This window comes from Pistacia vera, unplaced genomic scaffold (genome assembly GCF_008641045.1).
Source record: "Pistacia vera cultivar Batoury unplaced genomic scaffold, PisVer_v2 Contig710, whole genome shotgun sequence".
In the NCBI taxonomy this organism is placed as follows: domain Eukaryota; kingdom Viridiplantae; phylum Streptophyta; class Magnoliopsida; order Sapindales; family Anacardiaceae; genus Pistacia; species Pistacia vera.
Window position 1 is genome coordinate 3,058 of NW_022196569.1, and position 21,857 is coordinate 24,914.

At 35.0% G+C, this 21,857-nt stretch overlaps 1 protein-coding gene and 1 pseudogene across 1 annotated transcript; both read left to right on the forward strand.

Moving 5' to 3' along the window:
• Positions 1 to 264: 264 nt before the first annotated feature.
• Positions 265 to 1,845, forward strand: LOC116114479 (cytochrome P450 83B1-like; the record flags this gene model as incomplete). Its single annotated transcript, XM_031400626.1, has 2 exons — positions 265 to 1,128; positions 1,228 to 1,845. Coding segments are annotated over 2 exons (1,473 nt in total), but the record flags the coding sequence as incomplete, so codon positions are not given.
• Positions 1,846 to 15,521: 13,676 nt separating this feature from the next.
• LOC116114481 lies at positions 15,522 to 17,108 on the forward strand (annotated as a pseudogene).
• The last annotated feature ends 4,749 nt before the right edge of the window (positions 17,109 to 21,857 follow it).

Here is a 21,857-nt window from a genome sequence, read left to right on the forward strand (position 1 = left end):
ACTTTATACAAAATAGCGTAGCATTATTTTTGTATTATCATATCATTTACTGTTATTTAAGGTGTATTTATTAAATTGGTTTTTTATAATAATTCATCTAACCATAATCCTACATGTCAATTTGTAAAAAAAAATTTGTATAAAGTCTTTATAAATATAATATTATACTATTAATTTAGTATAATAACAAATAATGGCCATGAATGCAAGTGACGTACGTTCATTGAGAGGATGTTACTGTTTAATCTTTAATGCCTATATATTATAGTTCTTTTGTTTCTGCCCATCCTGCTTTTGTTTCTTCTCCAAACATACAAAACGAAAAATATTCGTTCGCCACCTGGTCCTAAGGGTCTTCCTTCGATCAGTAATTTACACCAGTTTGACAGTTCAAACCCCGATAATGTGTGGAAACTCTCTCAAAAGTATGGCCCCCTCATGTCCTTGCGTATCGGTTCTATGTCAACCCTGATAGTTTCATCGACAAAAATGGCTAAAGAGGTGTGGAAAACTCATGATCTCGCATTTTGTAGTAGACCTGCCTTACTTGCTATGCGAAAGTTATCTTACAAGGGCTCAGACTTAGCTTTTGCTCCATACAATGAGTCTTGGAGGGAGAAAAGGAATTTGTGCGTTATGCATCTCTTCAACCCAAACAGAGTGCAACAATTTCGTCCCACTCGAGAAGACGAAGTTTCCCGTATGATTCAAAAGATATCAAAATCAGTTGCTGCTTCGAAACCGGTCAGCTTAAGTGAGTTACTGATGTCCATGACGAGTAGCATTATTTGCAGACTTGCTTTTGGGAAGAGGTACGAGGGTGATGAACGTGAAGGAAATGGATTTTGTGCTATGCTTCATGAAACTGAGGCCATGTTGGGAAGCTTCTTTTTTTCAGATTATTTTCCTTTCATGGGCTGGGTTGACAAACTTACAGGAATGAAAAGACGCCTTGAAAACAACTTCAAGGAACTTGATATATTCTTCCAGGAAATAATCCAAGACCATTCTGATTCCAAGGTGCCCAAAAACGGGAAAGAGGATATCATTGATATTTTTCTTCAGATACGAAAAGATGGAGGACTTAAAGTTGATATTACTTGGGATCACATCAAAGCAGTTCTCATGGTAATGTATATTTTTCTTATAATTTCATAATATTTTATATTTAAGCTTCAAAATACAAATATTGTTTCTCTTATTTAATTTATTTATTTATCTTTGCAAAATGTATTTGCTGGTGGCTCAGACTCAAGTGCAACTACAATTGTTTGGTTCATGACCTACCTAATGAAAAATTCTAGAGTAATGAAGAAAGTTCAAGAAGAAATTAGATCTGAAATCGGAAAGAGAGGCTTTGTAGATGAAGATGATGTTCAGAAGTCGACTTATCTTAAAGCTGTAGTGAAAGAGTCAATCAGATTGCAACCAGCGGCTCCTTTTCTAATCTCAAGAGAAACAACTGAAAAGTGCATCATAGAGGGGTATGAAATACAACCTAAAACACTCGTTTTTGTGAATTCATGGGCGATAGGAAGAGATCCTGAAGCTTGGGAGAACCCAGATGAATTCTACCCTGAGAGATTCAACGACAGTTCTATAGACTTTAAAGGACAACACTTAGAGTTCAAAACATTCGGTGGTGGTCGAAGAATTTGTCCAGGATTACACATGGGAATAGCCACGGTGGAGCTTGCACTAGCTAATCTTCTTTACAAATTTGATTGGAAAATGCCACCTGGAATGAACAAGGAAGACTTAGATTTGGAGTGTTTACCAGGTGTCACCATGAATAAGAAGATTGCTCTCTGCCTTACGCCCATCAATTATGAATAAGAAGAATATTAATTTCCGTTAACTAATTTTATGGATTTTTGTGTAATTCATATTAATGTTCTCTAGTTGAAGCCATGGACTCATGGTGGAGGTTTTACTGATAGTGGTAACAATCTTATTTATTTGAAAGTTCTCTTGCTATAGTACAAGGAGATCCTGATAAATGATAATTCAATACTCCCCATAAATTCACACCGAATTAAAAATTGGGTTAACTACAAGAACTAAATAAAAAGATTGATGATGACGCTATAAGAAAGCTATCCTTAAAGTTTTGAAATTATTCAAAAACCATCCTTTGAGCCTCACACCCGCAAATTCAATTAACGCCAGAGGGTTAGAAAGAGAATATTCTAATGCTTCTTGAAGGATAAAATTGGAATAAAGTTAATAAAAGACATTCTAAAAAATAACGTAGATTATTATTATTCACAATAATGCTAGATTTAACAAGAAATTTGTAAAGATTTATTGTACAAAGTGATGTGGTAGAAAATTAATAGAAGAGTGAATACAAAAAGTCAAACTCATCATATTCACATTTTTATTTATCTCCTATCACTTTACTTTATACAAAAAATCTTTGTACATCTAGCATTCAACCATTCAATGTTTCCGTTTCTACCTACCAAAAAAAAGTTTTTTATTCCCTATTCTACCCATGACAAAAAATTAAAATTAAATTAGACCAAGCCTTGTTGGATTCAAATCCATGAAATAAATATCCAACTCCGTGGTAATAATATTACGAAACAAAAGTTAAAAGCACAAATCCGATATAGAAAAAAAATGGCAAGAAACAAAGTTGTTGTAAGCAGCCTAGTTAGTTAATTCGCGTATTATACGCGAATTATACGGCTATCCGTATAATTCGTGTATAATACGCACATATCCGAATTTTATAAAATCTGCCATATAATTCGCGTATAATAAGGTATACCGTATAATTCGTGAATTATTCGCGAATTTTTGAAAGAAAAAAAAAACATAACCTCACACCCCCAAAACGACGTCGTTTTGGTGGGTTTATACAAAAAATTATAACAGAAAAAGATCTGGTTCACTTCGCTATGTACAAACAAACAAACACAAAGCAACACTCTTTATATCTCTCCTCAAAATTCATCATCTCTCTGCAACTGTAATGGCTTTCTCAAGAACGCCTCTCATCTCTTTCCTTCTAATCTCACTCCTCTTTGCCTCCTCAATGGCTCAGTCTCCAGCTCCTGCTCCGGCTCCGACATCTTTGCCTCCTTCCGCTTCCAAAACTCGACCAGTGGCTGCGCCGTCTCCTTCGAAGATTACACCGGCGGCTGCTCCTTCTCCTGTCGTCGTCACCTCACTGCCATCCCCTCCTCCGTCGATTTCTTCTCCGGCTCCAGCGACTTCTCCAGTCGTAGCTAGGCATATATTTTTTTTTTTTATCTCATTCTTATTGCTTAGTCCCAACGCGCTACCGAATTTCTTGTCCCTACACATTTATGATGTACTAAAATTAAAAAATTGATATTGGCTTGGGTGAGCACATGGCTTTATGGGGGGAGCAGTGAGAGAGATTTTCTGCAAATTTTTAACTTCGTTTTCGGTTCTTTAGATAAGCTATCAGCCTATCACTATAGAACACGACAATTATGAATTAACCTAAGGGAATGTGTAACACTTGGAACTCAAAACCAAACCAAGTGTTCAACTCTTGTTGCATGTTGAGCTTTTTAGCCACCTGCAAATGGCCACGCCGCCATGGCCACGCACGTACCCGCCACCATGCTTTAAAAAGAGAGAGAAAGAGAGAGAGGAGTTATTGGTTATGGAGTTTTGCTTATGAGAGTTGAGAGAGGGAGAGGGTTTGGATCCATTATCAGGAAGACTTTTCTGACACGTAATCACTGGCTTCACTTTGGATGATGTGGGTTCTTGCCACGTGTCACTTGTGTTACGAAAATATCAAAAACAAAAACAATAATATTATAGAACTTGATTTTGTGTTTTACTGTAGATCATATAATATAAAATTTTGAAGGAGAAATTAAACAAAGAAGGAAGCCTTAAATTAATGGAAAATCTACAATTTGGAAAGATTTCTTAGAGTAGTTAAATTCTTGATATCAGGTTTTGCTTTTCTTTTTGTTCTTCATCCTTGAATTCTAACAAGAGAGTTCAATGTATATTACACATAAAGACAAACAAGGGCAACAGAAATTCATCAAAACATTTGCAAATTGAAATATAATATTAATTATTTCTACCGCTAGAAACGGCTCTCTTATATTCTCTCTACCCATTTTTAATTTCTTTTATATTATTTAAATTAAAAGAAAATATTGAGTCTGGAGACTATAATTTGAATATCAGTTATATATTGTGTATTTGTGTTATTGGTTAATTAAATACTTTGCATTTGACCAGGTATTTGATAATGTTCTCTACTTCTCTTTTATGTTCTTGTAAATACAGTCAAATTGAATACTTTTGTATTTGAAATGTTATGTTGATTTTAACCAGGTAGTCCATAAAAGTGTTAAAACTAAGATTGATATTGCCGTATTTTTCAAAACGTATTATTGACAATGCACCGTATTAAACCCGTATATACCCGTACCGTATTTTTCCCGTATCCGAATTTTATGGCCGAATTTTTATAAACGTATTTTACACCATTTATCGTATTATACCCGTATAATTCTCATACCATTTTTTTGCCGTACCCGTATTAACTAACTAGGGTAAGCAGGTAGCCGCCGCCTGGACAGAGCATTATTGGCTGCGGCAATTGCCTGGCCTTGGGCTGGAAGCTCTAAACTCTAAGGTAGCAAAATAAGGAAATTTAATTAATTTAAAAATATATTCCTATTTTTACACAATTTCAAATTTCATTAAAGGTGTATTTGGTTGTAGAGAATGTTATATTAATGAAAAGATAAATTATCTTGAACGTTACTGGGAATTTTAGGGAAATGTATTTAGTTGATTGGAATAAATTGGTTGGTATATTATATTAATATATTTGATTGGGAGAAATAAATTAGTGGGTATATTATATTAGTATGTTTGATTGGAAGGAATAAATTGGTGGATATATTATATAATTTAAAAAATTGGCCTCCTTTTTAAATATTAATATATTATTATTTTTGTTATTATTTTTTGAATAATTTCTTTTAACCCATACGTTTGAGATATTACTAAAACACTTTAGCAACCAAAAAACTTTAAAACTTAACAAAAATACCCTCATCCACCCCAAGCTATTGTCGGTCGCCTGCCACCACCGTCGGTGGCGACAACAGTGGTTGGAACGACACACAACCGACTTAATCTGGCCGGTTGCGCACCGATATGGCCATTTTTGGCCAAATCTGTGATGGATCTAGCCAGAAATGGCCAAATCTACGGCCAGAACTGGCCGTTGTTAACAACCAAAGGTCTAGTCTTAGTTAACAGTTAGAGTTTTGGTTGTAGCCGTTAATGATGACCAAAGATCTAGCTATCGTTAATGGCCAGAAGCCGTAGATCTAGCCGTTTTTGGCCAGATCTACAGCAATCTGGTAGTTTTCGGCCAGAGATCTGGCGAAAACGGTCAGATCATCGCATGGCCAACTAGATCCAATTGGTTGTGCGCCGTTCTGGCGCTACCAGCTGGCAACAACAGTGGCCAGATCCGGCCACCACCCTTGGGTAATTTTTAAAGTCCAGGGGTATTTATGTCCTAAATTTTTTTTTATCCAAGGATAAAATAGTTCATTAGTATTTTTGTAAATTTTTTTTTTAAAATAAGGGCATTATTATCTAAAAATTTTAATTTGTAACAAAAATAAAATTACCAAATAATCTTAAAATACCTAAGAAAATAAAAGTAATCAGATTACCTCTTATATTACCAACAATAATTATTATTAGTTTTAAAAGATTACTAGAATCTTATATTACTTGACAATCAAACATGATAATCAAGTAATATAAGATGACATTACCTCAGTAATGAGAGATTGCCCCCAACCAAACACCCCCTTACGTGATTTGTATATTACCTTCTTACACCTTATTACTTCTGTGGATTGTTGAAATTACATTTATAACCCTTTGCTATGGGAAAATTTTAAACGGTGTCACATGGGAGGTGGTAACTGTCAATTTTTTAAATAATATTGGGGTTAAAAAGTCAAAAAGGTCCAAGCTTGGCATGCACCTGTAATCATGAAATAACCTAAGGGATAAGGATATTAGGGGAAGATAACCCTAAATTTTAAATTCTTAATCATTAAAACATAAAAACGTTTTATTTGCAAAACATGGAGCGTTTCTTCTACGTCCTAAACTATGCTTTATAAAAGTCTCCCGATGCCAAAAACAGACACCGTCTAGTGTCATGTCCAACCTAAGTCCAAGTTCATACGAGGCCCAATATTTAGTTCAAGAGGCTTGACTTAGACTTGACCTAGAAGCATCAAAGAACATGCCAAAGAATCATTCTAAAAGCTTTTAGAATGTTCCTTCACAAAAAAGGTAGCAAAGCAGGATTATGATTTTATTGCTTGTATTATTAATCCTAGCTATTTATCTTAATGGTTATGTACAGATTTGGACTGTCAACTCTACTTGTAAACTCCTATATAAAGCTAGCTAGTCTTAAGTTATTTTCATATATTCTAAACATTGTATTCCATTGAGAGCAATACAATAGATTTTTTCTCTCCATCTTTGTTCTTCGTGTTCTTATTTTTCTTTGGGAGTTTGTGGGCTATTTAGGTTTACTTAGTGTTCAATCTCTTGTTTGTGCACTAAGTCTTTGAGAGTTTGCGGGTTATCTAGGCTTACTTAGTTTTCGATCTCTTGTTTCTGCACTAGGTCACACAATTCTTCTATAGGTCACAAGACTCTTCTAAGGTCATGACACTAGTAATGTTCAGATGGTGGTTAGAGTTATTGCTCCCACTGATTGTCAAGGTGCTTTGTTTCACACTTTATGTTAGTGTATGCCTTAAGAACCAATCGTGTTGTCGGTTTTAGGATATTATATCTTGTAAATGTATTATGAATAAAAGAAAGTATTCTTATTTCACATGTTGATTTACTGCTTCGTTTATATTATATTTAATATTGCATGTGAAATTTTCGGATGACACGAATCTTCAGAAGATCAAATCATCAAAGAATTCCCTATGCAAGTAATGTTAATTGGGCAATAACATTGCATAGTAGGCATGCTGAATGTCTCCATTAAATATCATGTGATGATATTAGTGTGGGTGATTATAAGAGGTATGTCACTAAGGCATTAGCATGGATAAAAGATTAGTGAACCGTTTATCGAATACGACCAATTACAATGAATCACATGGACGTTTAGAATGTGGTCAATGATGCATCGTAGGATCATGCTAGTGTACCACTGATCCTTAGACCTGAGACATCACGGTTGGATTCAATATAGGATGCATATAGTTCATATGGTGTATAAGCACAAGATTAGACATGTCTTGTGTAATAACCTGGTTTGGTCATGTGTTATTCATGTGCGAGGACAAGTGATGGTCAAGATGAGATCCATTAACTCAAAATAGTCCAATCTTGAGCTCCTAGATGAATGTCAATAAACATTGAAAAAAGAAAATCTTTGGCCAGAGTATAATGAACGTCAGATGAAAAGTAGTTTCATGTTGACGAGTTCTATTGTATCGATTGACAATTCGATTAAAGATTAAGTTAAGGGTTTTGACATACCATGAACAATTCTTAATCGGGATTAGATGACAAAGGGATTTTACTACACAGAATGTACGATAAGAAAATATTCATTGGAGTTTACACTTCATTATGGTTTAGAGGTTATGAAACATTGCTAGACGTCTACCATAATCAGTGAGAGTTTTGATTATAAAGAGTTATAACGAAACATATTAAAATCTGATATTAGGCCCACTGCTAGATCACAGTGAACCAAAATGGTCACACATAAAACCAAGCTCAAAGAGAGAGAGTAATACATATCATTGATCAGATTAATGATGTTCGGATGTAAACAGTTGCATCCGAAATAATGTATTGGTGAGAAATAATTATCTATTGATAGCTAGCACTAAAGGTTAATAAGGATTTATTAAATATTATTATTAAATCGGATTCAATAATGGGGACAAAAGTGCATTGGTTTTATTCTAAGGAGTTAGAATAATTAATAGGATTAAAATTTGGGTTAATTACGAACATAAAACCAAGGACTTGACATAAATGCTATTTTTCAAGATTAATTTCAAATTGTTTGAGGACTTTCCAAGACAATTTAAAATTACACTTTGTGCCCATTGTATATAAATTAAGTATTATACCATTTTAATTAAATTGCAACAATTGAAAACAAAAACACTCTATCTCATCTTTGGCTTGGGTGGATTTCATTTTGAGTTTCTTCATTCTATTTTGAAGAATCTATACTCCAAGTTTCAACATCAAGCTTTTAATAGTAAAAGGAGCTGGTAATTTTCTATCATTTTCTTACATTAATAAGTTAATGTTTTAATTGTTTGTTTTCTACCTCATGTCCATCATCTTGATCATCATTTTCTCTCCATTTCCATGTCCAAAATGCATAAATCCCAACACTTTATAAATAAGTGTTCAATCTATTGTTTGTGAACTAGGTCATACGATTCTTCTATAGGTCACACAATTCTTCAAAGGTCATGACACTAGTAATATTCAAATGGTGGTTAGAGCTATTGTCCCCACTGATTGTCAAGGTGCTTTGTTTCACGCTTTATAAATAAGCCTATGACGGAATTGAAAACAGACATGACCTCTTAAGAGTGTGTTTTTTTTTTTTTTTTTTTGCCTTGGTGACTAGTCAAGTGCTTTTTGCTTTCCCTTGAAGTTATGTTAAAAATTAGGGTTTGATCAAAATTTCCCTTTGAATTTATGTTTAAAATTAGGGTTTCTAAAAATTATGGCTTAATTACATTAGAAGATACCAAACTATCATTTTTTTTTTCCTATTGAAGGTACCAAACTATCAATTATTTCAATTGAAGGTACCAAACGTTAAGTTTTTCCTATTGAAGGTACCAAACTTTCATATTTTTACTACGACGTTAAATATTGATGACATGACATTTTTTCCGTAAAAAATCACTGACATGGCAATTTTGGTATGCTGATTGGATATTTTGACATGACAATTAAGGCTGATTTAGACATTTATAATCTAAAAAATCCCAAATTAACCCATTTTTTTAATTATTTCAATAAAAACCACAAAAACTACCTAAAATAAATAAAACCTACCTAGAATGAAAACTTATCCTAATTAAAACCCACCTAAATTGCATAAACAAATAATCATCAAATTTTAAGTTTTGTATCCTTTAAACCAAATTTTTAACTTTCTTTCCGCTTCCTATAGTTTAATAAAAAAACTACGTTCCAAATGTTTATATAAATTTGTATTATTGCCCACCAAGTTGCAATTGGCTTATTAATTACCTTCTATTTGCTGATAAAAATCTTTGCACCTAAATGATCTAGAAATTAATCAAATTGGTTGTAGCAATCTAGCAATGATCCAGAAAGAAGTTACGTGAAATTAATCAAATTGGCTATGGCAATCTAGCAACTAATCAATGCTCAATTATTTAAACTATCACATTATTCGAAAGAACCTTTGTAACTGAAGTTCCAAAATATGTGAAATTTCAACACTACTACAAAAATCTTAATCATTTAAATCTTAGTCACCTCATGCAAAGTTGAATAAAAAAGATAGATCCCAACACATTTAAAGATAACCAAATTGACATCGGAGTCCTAACGAAACTATCAACCGTACATATTTGCTACATCCAAGGCATCATAATTCCATGAGGCTTTCAACACAAAGAATACAATTAGTTTTCAATTCAATTGAAATATATAGTTGTTCTAGTGCCCAATTAAAGATGAAGTAGAAAGCTATAAACAATATGCAGAGGATATGGAAAAAATGAAGACAAGAGACTCATACATTTAGCAATCCCATTATATCTCAAGCTGTTCACTAATATTGTGTCGAATGTGGCTTATTTTATCATTTCATCTCCTCAACAGGTAGTTATTCTCAATTCTTTTAGTGTTACTATGCTAAATTTATGGTGTATCCTCCAAAACTTCCTCAATAATTAGAACATACAACCCTTAGAATTTACCTGATTAAGATGTTCACTTTCTTGGTTTGGATGTCATACATCTTCTTCATTGCATGCTTGAACTTTGTGAAACATGGTCATTCCCGTGGGTAGTGTTATTGCTTGTTGTCTGACTTGACCCAACTAAATGTTCATCTCTCCCCTCAGTCATCTAATCATGTAACTGTGTGGTGTTCCTGGCTGAATAAGTGCACCACCCCCCACCCCCACCCCCGCCACCCCCCCGCCCCCCCCCCACCCCCCCCCCCCCCCCCCCCCCCCCCAAAAAAAAAAAAAAAAAACAGTTTCATCAAAATCATTGTATTGTAATAGTTGATATGAAGATTTAGATTTGTATAAGTGTGTAAGTCTAAAAATATTTACATTGTAGGTAGTCATGCCAATGTCTATATCGATGTACACACCATATCCCTCCATTGGAGTTTTCTTATGCCTTCTCTTTCTTGATCCCTTATGTTGTTGTTTGGTTTTTTGTCTTGCACTGTTGTCCCTTTGAGCACTGACATTATCAACTGTAGATGCTTCAGACTGAGATGGATTTTTCTGATAAAATAATGGAAATGTTAGACTATTTTAACCTCACATTTAGAGTTTACAATATACAGTTTAAAATATGGAAACTAACCTTTGTACATGTTCTTGCATTGTGTCCAGTAACCTTATAGACACTGCATGTCATAATTCTACCATTCCTTGACTTTTTGTTGTCGTTGTTCTCTCATCTAACTCTTTCCTTCTATTCTTTTTTGGTCTACTAGGTAGTTTCTTGGACTCAAGAAGAAAGATAGGTTGTTTGCCTATCATTGGCAAAAGTAAATCACCCATTTAAAGGCTCTATTACATTGTCATATAGCTTGAAGTATCTCCTTTTTATGTACCACTCTGACATATAATCCTTAATTCTCTCCTTTCTAATGTACAACACATGCATGACATGAGGGCAAGGAATGCCATTCAATTGCCATAAACTTACATGCACATTCCTGTGTTAATAAATTAACTACATACTTCTGACCATTGTGTCTGACTTCAAACCCATTTTTTCTTTGTGCAACCAAATGGCAATAAGCACTTTCTTTCTTATATTCATCCAACCTTTTCATAATTCTATCAGGAAACTCACCCACCCACTTACTAACTTTTTTTTTTTTTTTTTTTTTCAGTTATTCTGTTCATGACTCTAATCCTGATGTCCTCGAACATACTAATGACAAACATATACCTTGCCTCAATTATGGAATGGTTGAATGTCTCACATAGATTATTGTCCACCATATCACACTTTGAATAAGTGTTGAAATATGCCTTGGACCAACGGCATGGATCAATCTTAAGGAGATTAGTCTTAGCTAGTGCATCTTCTTCTTCCAATTCCTTTAGTGCTTGATGTAATTGGTGGATTGTCATCGTCTTTGCACACTTCCAAAACAATGATTGAAGCCTCCTCTCTTTGTGCTCTTTCCTCCAGTTTGCAAAAACATGCCTTGCACAGAACTTGTGTTCAACAAAAGGCAATAATGCCTCCACAGTGGGGTACTAGCCCCTACATTACAAATAGTAAAAATCAGGTAGATTTCAATGTAAAATGAAATAATACAGCTTAAAATCAGGTGTATTAGTTTCAATGTAAGAATCAATTAAATCTTATACAAAACATTATGAGGTATAAAAAACATAAGAATCCAATTAAATCTTCATAAGCACTAATACACTTTTAACTAATTGATTATAGATTGAAGCAATTCAGAGAAGCACATTTACCAAATAATATATCTACCAAATATAAACGGGTCATGAAATCTGAAAAAATCTGCACTCAATGGGGTGGACGAAAAATCTTACAAAAAGTATGGTTGAAAGCCCTATGTGTCTAGATTCACTATATTTAAACAGGTCATGAACAGAGTTTTGTAAATGAAGTAATTGCCGTTTAAGCAAAGGAAGGTCAGACTGTCAATTCTAGACCTTCCTTCGCTTAAATGGTCATAACTTCATCTAAAAAACTCTGATTCACAAACCGCATGAAGTGTGTAAAACTAGACACATAGGGCTTTCGATAACAATTTTTACAGATTTTTTCTCTGGCCCAACTAGTGCAGTTTTATAGCCAAAGTTGACCTATTAGCAGCTGAAATCCCGAATGTTTACTTCTTCTTTACTTTGCTCAAAACCTGAACAAAAACTTAAAACAATACACCCTAAACATGAGAATATAGCAGAAAATTCAGCATTAGAGGTAAAAAAGTATGTAACAACATTACCTTTTGTTGATCAGAAATAATAGTCAGCCCTCTTCCATCTGTAGCCTCTGTGTCATTCTTCAGAAGAGTCATGAACCAAGTCCAACTGCTCCTATTCTCACCTACCACAAAGGCCCATGCAAATGGATACATGTGGTTATTGGGATCCCTAGCAATAGCAACCAAAAGCTCACCCTTACATTTTCCCTTCAAGAAGCAACCATCTAACCCAATTAAAGGTCTACACCCCTCCATGTAGCCTTTCTTTAACGCATCAAAGCATACATACAACCCCTTAAATTGTAGGTTAGAGTCATCTGCGGTAGATGTCAACAACTTCACTGTACTACCTAGATTAGACCTATGCATCTCAGCTACATAATCCCAAAGTCTGCCATATTCATAATCAATGTCCCCATTCATCATTTCAATCATTTTATGTTTACCGTTCCACACTTAGATAGTTGCACATCAACCTTTAATTATTCCTTAATTACTAATTATTTTAGTTCTCTTAGTCTAATACCAGGAGTTATCTTTACCCTACTCAAAAAATGATTTGCTATAATTGTGGATATCACTTTTCTAACACTACACTTGACACCAAGCTTCCGTTGGCTGCATATGCTAAACCTAGTCTGAACTCTCCTTTTGATACAATATTTGGTCACTACATCCTTGAACTATTTTGGGTTATCAAAGGCTAGGTTTACATGAAATTTCGGGAAGGAACATTTAGGATCATACACAATAGTTTTCCTAGGCCTTCTTTTACCATGCTCAACTTCATCTTCCCCTCCCCACAACAGCCCCCCCCCCGCGCCCCCCACCCCCCCCCCCCCCCCCCCCCCCCCCCCCCCCCCCCCAAATACACAAATATTACGTTTTAGCACTTTAATCGAAAGCTTTTTTATTGTGTATCAATCGAACCAGATTTGAAGATTGAAAAGAAAAATTAAACAAAATTCATTAGGATATTTTCTTTTTCTTGGTAAGATTTGTTCAAAGACAACGGCAAAAGTTTGGATTTTCCTATTTCTTTTGTTTCAATAGATACTTTTAAGGTTTAATTTTGTTTTAGTTGCTTAATTGTTTGGTTACGTGATTAGGCTGAGTTTTCAATCGGAGTAGGTTTTCATTCTGGGTGGTTTTGGTTATTTTGGGTGCATTTTGTGGAATTAAAATCAAAGGAAGCGGCAAATTTGAAGAATTTAAATTATGAAAATGTACACATCGACCCTGAAAAAGTCCATGTCAACGCTACATGTACACGTCAACCCTCATAAATTTCCATATACACATTTTAGAATTAAAAAAAATCTACCTCATTTATTTTTAACGGTATTAGAGGTCAATCTCTAAAGTATTTGACAGTATACAAGTTCGATACCTTCAATAAAAATAATTGATTGTTTGATACCTTCAACAGAAAAAAAATAATTTGATAACTTTAATAGGAAAAAAGTGATAATTAGATATCTTATAGTGTAATTAAGCCTAAAAATTATAGGCTCTTTATTTACTTTCAATTGGTTAAATGTTTCTTGGTTCGTGATTTCCTTTAAATACATTTGTAAGCCCAAATAAATTGAATTCAAAATTCGAATTGCACTGAAACGAATGTTTATTTTATAATTTTTTGGCTTTGTTCATATATGTCCCTTTAATTTTTATGTTTTTATATTAAAAAGCCCTAATTATCTGCGAGTAGCCGAGTAGACTGGTATTGACCTGTCTTTGGAAAAAATTACCCGGGATGACACATGAGTTGTTTTCAAGCCCTATATTTATTTTTTCCAATTGCCAATGTGTCTATGATCTGAATATAGATTCAGGCCCTGTGGCTAAACATCCACTAGATTGGCTTCGACTGTAGACGCACCAATAGACCCTCCGTCTTTTTTTTTTTTTAATCAAAGTTTTGCGGCCCAACTATGTTTGTTTTTCTGTTCACCATTTTTTTAATGCTTTCTATGCTATTAATTTCTATCACTAATTCTTTCCCTTTTTTTTTTTTTTTTTTTTTTTTTTTTTTTTAACGACGAGCTTCCATCATTTTTGACAATCAAAGAAGGATAGAAGCTCCACTTGTTTTTTTTTTCCTCTTCGGATCATGGTTTTGTTGCTCCGTCAACATTTTTACTTCCTTTCATGGTTAATTTTGTTGTTGAGATGCCTAAAAATGTTGCTTAGCAAACGTGAAGATGAAGACCGACCGCTGTGACAAAGGAAAAGTCTGCCGCGGTGACAGGAGTTCGCCACGGTGGTAAGAAAGGTTGTTGCAATGTGCGTTGTGTGTTGTGTGATGCAATCTGTGATCTATTTTATGCGACCAACTGAGGGTGTTATGCGATCGGATTTGTTTAGAGAACAGTTTGTTTTTCAGTTAAGTTCCGACTCTTAAACTAAAAGAAACCGATGTTTAGTTATGTGTTTTTATCTTAATTGGTTGTATAATGTTATCTTATTCAATTATCTTGTTCAATTATAGTGAAAAAATTATGTAAATTGTTTAAAGTTATCCCTTTACAAGTCTATAAAAAGAGGATTTAGAATATTAGAGTTGTATTTTATTGTGTAGATTTGTATTATGTATCAGTGAGATTAAATACAAAAGTATTTGTTTCAATATTAGACCTTAGACATACGGTAGTTCCAAATCAAATCTCTTTATAAAAGTCTTTTGTCTCATGGTATTCACATATAATATTGGACGTTCTCAATCCACTTACCAATCTTTTGCTATTGGGTTAGCCTTACATTTCACATGTTTCTAGTTATTCACACGAGTCTTGGATAAAAATTTACATCGCACTACAACGCCCATATTATCTATGGATAGTAACGATGTAACAAGATTTGATAAAGATATGCTGTATGATGTATTCAAAACGAGTGAATATTAAATAGTCATATTATATCTATAAAAACTTTATACAAACCTATCTATACAAAATGACGTAATACTACTCTTACATTATCATATCGTTCACTGTTATATAATGTGTATTTATTAAATTAATTTTTTATATTAATTCATCAAATTATAATATTATACGTCATTTTATAAGAAAATTTTTGTACTAAAATCTTTATAAGTATAGTATTATTCTATTAATTTAATATAATAACATTAAATGGTAATAAAATAATTAGCATGAATGTTATAATTTGATGTGATACACGTTCATTGAGCCCATGTTATTGTTTAATCTCTAATGCCTACATATTGAGGTATCTTTTTGGCCATTGTTGTATACTTAGAAACATAATGGAATTACTTATAATTCTTTTATTTCTTCCTATCCTGCTTTTGTTTCTTCTGCAAACATACAAAACGAAAAATATTCGTTCGCCACCTGGCCCTAAGGGTCTTCCTTTGATCGGTAATTTACACCAGTTTGATAGTTCAAACCCCGATAATGTGTGGAAACTCTCTCAAAAGTATGGCCCCCTCATGTCCTTGCATATCGGTTCTGTGTCAACCCTGATAGTTTCATCAGCCAAAATGGCTAAAGAGGTGTTGAAAACTCATGATCTCGCATTTTGTAGTAGACCTGCCTTACAGGGTCAGCGAAAGTTATCTTTCAATGGCTTAGACTTAGCTTTTGCTCCATAGAATGAGTCTTGGAGGGAGAAAAGGAAATTGTGCGTTATGCATCTCTTCAACCCAAACAGAGTGCAACAATTTCGTCCCACTCGAGAAGACGAAGTTTCCCGTATGATTCAAAAGATATCAAAATTAGTTGCTGCTTCGAAACCGGTCAACTTAAGTGAGTTACTGATGTCCATGACGAGTAGCATTATTTGCAGACTTGCTTTTGGGAAGGGGTATGAGGGTGATGAAAGTGAAGGAAGTAGATTTTATGCCATGCTTCATGAAACTGAGGCCATGTTGGGAGGCTTCTTTTTTTCAGATTATTTTCCTTTCATGGGCTGGGTTGACAAACTTACAGGAATGAAAAGATGCCTTGAAAACAACTTCAAGGAACTTGATATATTCTTCCAGGAAATAATCCAAGACCATTCTGATTCCAAGGTGCCCAAAAACGGGAAAGAGGATATTATTGATATTTTTCTTCAAATACAAAAAGATGGAGGACTTAAAGTTGATATTACTTGGGATCACATCAAAGCAGTTCTCATGGTAATGTATATTTTTCTTATAATTTCATAATATTTTATATTTAAGCTTCAAAATGCAAATATTGTTTCTCTTATTTTATTTATTTATTTTTCTTTGCAGAATGTATTTGCTGCTGGCTCAGACCCAAGTGCAGCTACAATTGTTTGGGCCATGACCTACCTAACGAAAAATTCTAGAGTAATGAAGAAAGTTCAAGAAGAAATTAGATCCGAAATCGGAAAGAGAGGCTTTGTAGATGAAGATGATGTTCAGAAGTTGACTTATCTTAAAGCTGTAGTGAAAGAGTCAATGAGATTGCAACCAACCGCTCCTTTTCTAATCCCAAGAGAAACAACTGAAAAGTGCATCATAGATATGGGTATGAAATACGACCTAAAACACTTGTTTTTGTGAATTCATGGGCGATGGGAAGAGATCCTGAAGCTTGGGAGAACCCAGATGAATTCTACCCTGAGAGATTCAACGGCAGTTCTATAGACTTTAAAGGACAACACTTTTGAGTTCATACCATTCGGTGGTGGTCGAAGAATTTGTCCAGGATTACACATGGGAGTAGCCACTGTGGAGCTTGCACTAGCTAATCTTCTTTACAAATTCGATTGGAAAATGCCACCTGGAAAGAACAAGGAAGACCTAGAATTGAAGTGTTTACCAGGTGTCACCATGAATAAGAAGAATGCTTTCTACCTTACGCCCATCAATTATGAATAAGAAGAATATTAATTTCCGTTAACTTAATGTTCTCTAGTTGGAAGAGTCATGGTCCAGGTTTTCAACTTTTGCTTCCCGTATTAGAGAACATAAACAGATTTTAATGGTTTGTTGCACTAAGGAATACAATATATATATATATATATATATACTTTTAATTTGATCATAAATTCACAGCAATATTTTAAAATTCTCATTGCCTCGTTCAAATTTCAAAATCTTCATAAATCTATTTAAGCTTACTGAGTTGAAGAGTCATATTGGTCGTGTTTTTTACTTATACGGGTAACAATCTTTTAACTTATTTCCATATTGTTTGGATGGCCCANTTGCTTCCCGTATTAGAGAACATAAACAGATTTTAATGGTTTGTTGCACTAAGGAATACAATATATACACTTTTAATTTGATCATAAATTCACAGCAACATTTTAAAATTCTCATGGCCTCGTTCAAATTTCAAAATCTTCATAAATCTATTTAAGCTTACTGAGTTTTTTTTTTTTTTTTTTTTTTTTTTTTTTTTTTTTTTTGAAATCAAATGAGTTATATTCATTCAATAGGATCGACTAAGAATCCAATACAATTTGGAACATCTTCATGCTCAACCAATACATCATCAATGGTTAAAGCATCTTTAGCTAGAGTATGAACAATCACATTGGATGCTCTTTTAACATGATGAACCAAAAAAGTTTGAAAATTCCTAGAAAGCGCCTTAGTATCCATAGATATAAGACCAACTTGGCCCCAATTCTCTTCATCCCTAAGGAGATCATTGACTACTTGAAGTGCATCCCCTTCCAGGATAATTTGGTTGATCCCAATAACTGCTTGAAGAGCTGCGAAAGATTCAGCCAAGTGTGCATCTGGGAGCACGGTTTTCTTCATTCTCATAGTCACCATAAACCTGCCTTGCCAGTCCCGAATTGCAATTCCAACCCCAATTGTGCCATTTTCTTTTCTCACACTTGCATCCCAGTTTACCTTGAAGATACCTTCAGGTGGTGGCTGCCATCTTGGTGAGCTGGGATCTTGATTCTTAGGTTGAGCATTAGGAGAGGTCTTCGTTTGATGTAAGGATTTTAACATGTCCAGTTCTTGAGTTGCATGGTGAATGATCTGGGATGGAGTAGAAATATAATGTTTGAAAGTAAACTCGTTCCTCCTTTGCCAGATTTTTGAGACCACCACTCCAAATTCAGCTAAATACTTTTCCTCTAATTTGGACAGAAAAACCACAATGAGCTCTCTGAAGTCAATGAAATTGTTATTCACCTTTTGAAAGGTTAGAGAACAACTTGACCAAATATCCTTGGCAGCAACGCAGCCCCATAAAGCATGCAAGACATCATCTTCTTCTGAGCAACAGAAGGGGCAAAAAGGTTCCTCAATAACCCTTTTCTTGACAAGGTTACACTTGGTTGGAAGAATATCTTGGCAAGCTTTCCACAAAAATAACTTCTTGGCATTAGTAATGGGAAGCTTCCATAGCTTTTTCCACTTTTTATTTTCATTAGCTGCAGAAGAGGATTGGCCTCGGGATGAGATTTGGGACTCCACTTGCAGGTGATATGCACTCCTTACCGAGAATAGACCATTTTGAGAACACCTCCAAACAATTTTATTTGGTCTATTGAAGATACTAATGGGAATTTGACAGATGATGTTAACTTCTGATTCAGAGAACAAATCTTTGAGCAGATCCAACTTCCAGGATTTTGATTAGGGGTCAATGAGAGTAGCCACCTTAGCCTCTGAGTCCATACCAAGGCATTGACTTTGAATCTTAAAAGAAGATGAAGAAGGAAGCCATTTGTCTTGCCAAATCCTGGCCTTGGACCCATCACCAATGCGCCACATCAAACCAAATTCCAAAATAGACCTTACTGCCATTACACTTCTCCAAATAAAGGATGATGTTCTTTTAACTTTTGCTTCTAAAAAATTACCTTCAGGATAGTATTTGGCAGATAAAAATTTCGCAGCAAGTGAATTAGGATAATGAAGAAGTCTCCAGCCCTGCTTGGCAAGCATAGCCAAGTTGAAGAGTTCTAAGTCTCTGAATCCTAATCCACCATTGGTTTTGGACAACTTCATTTATCCCATGAACACCAGTGAATTCTATTTTCTTCATTCTTTTGGCCCCACTAGTAATTTTTAGTCAATCTGTTAAGCTCTTGTAGGATGGTTTTTGGGATTTTGAAAACACCCATGCTGTATGTTGGGAGTGCTTGAATAACAGCCTTAAGTAGAGTTTCTTTCCCAGCTTGTGATAGATACTTCATCTTCCAATTACTAAGTTTGCCTCGTACACAGTCCAGGATGTGCTTGAAACCTCTAGTTCTGTCCTTCCCAATCAACATTGGAAGTCCAAGGTATCTATCATAAGGATGAGAGGATTTCACCCTAGCCACTTGGATAATTTGCTGCTTGACATCATCTCTAGTATTTTTGCTAAAAAATATAGAAGTTTTTTCCTTGTTGAGTCTTTGCCCGGAACTCTTTTCATAGGTGTCTAGTAGCTTAAACAAGCTATTCCATTCATAATGATTAGCCTTACAGAAGAGAAGACAGTCATCAACATAAAAGAGGTGGCTAATGCACATTTTGGAACGCCCTATTGGAACCCCTTTGATATCTCCTCTGTCTTCAGCATCCTGGATGAGTCGACTAAGAGCTTCAGCTCCAATAATGAATAGATAAGGTGACAAAGTGTCACCTTGTCTAATCCCACGAGAAGGTTTGAATGGTTTTTAAGGAATCCCATTGATGAGAACCGAGTAAGTAATTGAAGAGAGGCAGTTCATGATGACTTTGATCCAGGTTGAGCAAAAACCCATCTTACACATGACTGCTTGCAGGAAAGACCACTCAAGTTTGTCGTAAGCCTTGCTCATGTCTAGCTTCAGCGCCATGTAGCCATCTTTTCCTTTTAGATTGGTATTCATAGTATGCATGACTTCAAATGCCACTATAGAATTGTCAGTGATCAACTGGTCTGGTATGAAAGCACTTTGTGATGGAGAAATAATCTGTGGCAAGATTTTTTGCAGTCTGTTAGCAAAGACCTTTGCCAAAATTTTATAAAGGACGTTGCATAAGGAAATTGGTCTGAACTCTGACACTTTGGAAGGTGTTTTAACTTTGGGTATTAATGCAATAAGGGTAGCATTAAAGTCCTGGGGCCAGCTCCCTGAACAAAAGGTATCTCTCACAGCAGCACACACGCTAGGCCCAATGATCTGCCAATGTTTCTAATAGAAGATGGCAGGAAATCCATCAGGTCCTGGAGATCCTAAACCATTCATAGTGAAAACTGCTTTTTCAACTTCTTCATTAGAAATTTGCTTGACCAAATCACTGTTCATTTCTGGAGTTATAACAGGCTTAACCACATGGATGCAGTCCTCTAGTCTCTCAGGCATTGATGAAGAAAATAATGATTAAAAGAAAACTTGAAAAAGGTTGCTAACCTCTTCCGGTTTATTAGCCAACCTACCATCATCATTTGAGATTTGCTTGATAACATTAGATTTCCTGCGTTGGTTAGCACACAAGTGAAAGAATTTTGTATTACGGTCCCCATCTTTTAGCCATTGTTGTTTAGCTCTTTGCTTCCATTTTATATCATCTTCTTCCAGAAGTCCATCTATTTCTTGTTTGAGCTACTATAATTCTCCCTTCTTATCACCTCTGTTTGAGTCTTCCAGATGCTTCAACTGAGATAGCTTGTCTGTCACAGTATTCCTCCGATTTCGGAAAGTACTTTTGCTCCAGGTGGACAGTTTTTCTTTGCACCTTTGGAGTCCTTCCATAACACTTGGTAGACTAGAGTTGGGATTTAGATTGCAAAGCCATTCTCTTTGGATCAGCTCCCCACATTCGACTCTATTATCCCACACAGCTTCATATCGGAAAGGCCTATGCTTTCTAATTTCAGTCTCCAATTCTCCTTTGATTTGAATGAGAATTAATTTATGATCGGAAGAAGAAGCACTTAAGGAATTCACAATGCAATCTGAGAACAAATCAAACCATGCCTTGTTTCCACATCCTTTATCAAGTTTTTCCTTTGTGAAATACCATCCCTCTCTGCCATTATTCCAGGTGAAGAAGTCTCCATTGAAAGGGATTTCACTGAGATCACAATCTAAAAGTGCTTCTCGGAAATTTTCCATTTGCTTATAGGGTCTATCTGCAGCTCCGAACTTCTCATATTGGTGGCAAATTTTATTGAAGTCACCTAAACACAGCCATGCCATATTCGTTTGAGCTTTTAGTTCTCTTAACAAGTTCCAGCTACCTGTTCTTTTAGAAGCATCCGGGTGTCCATAAAAACCAGTTAATATGAATTTCTGGTTTGCTGTTGGCTGATTAACGATAAAAGAGATGTGATGTTGAGTATAGGACACTAAGTCCACTTCCTTGTCATCCTTCCATAACATTGCAATACCACCATTAGCCCCTCTACTTTCAACAACAAAGCTGCATGAAAATCCAATCTTGTTTCTTATGAGCTCTAATTTATTCCTGTTACACTTTGTCTCCATAAGGAAAACAAAGTCGGGACACTTAGTCTTCACCCAGTGATGAAGTTCGCGAACTGTCCGAGGGTTCCCAAGCCCACGGCAGTTCCAACTAAGTAAATCATTGGGTGTGATAGGGCTGCGAAGCAGCCTCCACCATGAAAAGTGTAGTATCAAATTCATCTAAAACTTTTTGTTTCTTGGAACTTTGTTTCTCAGT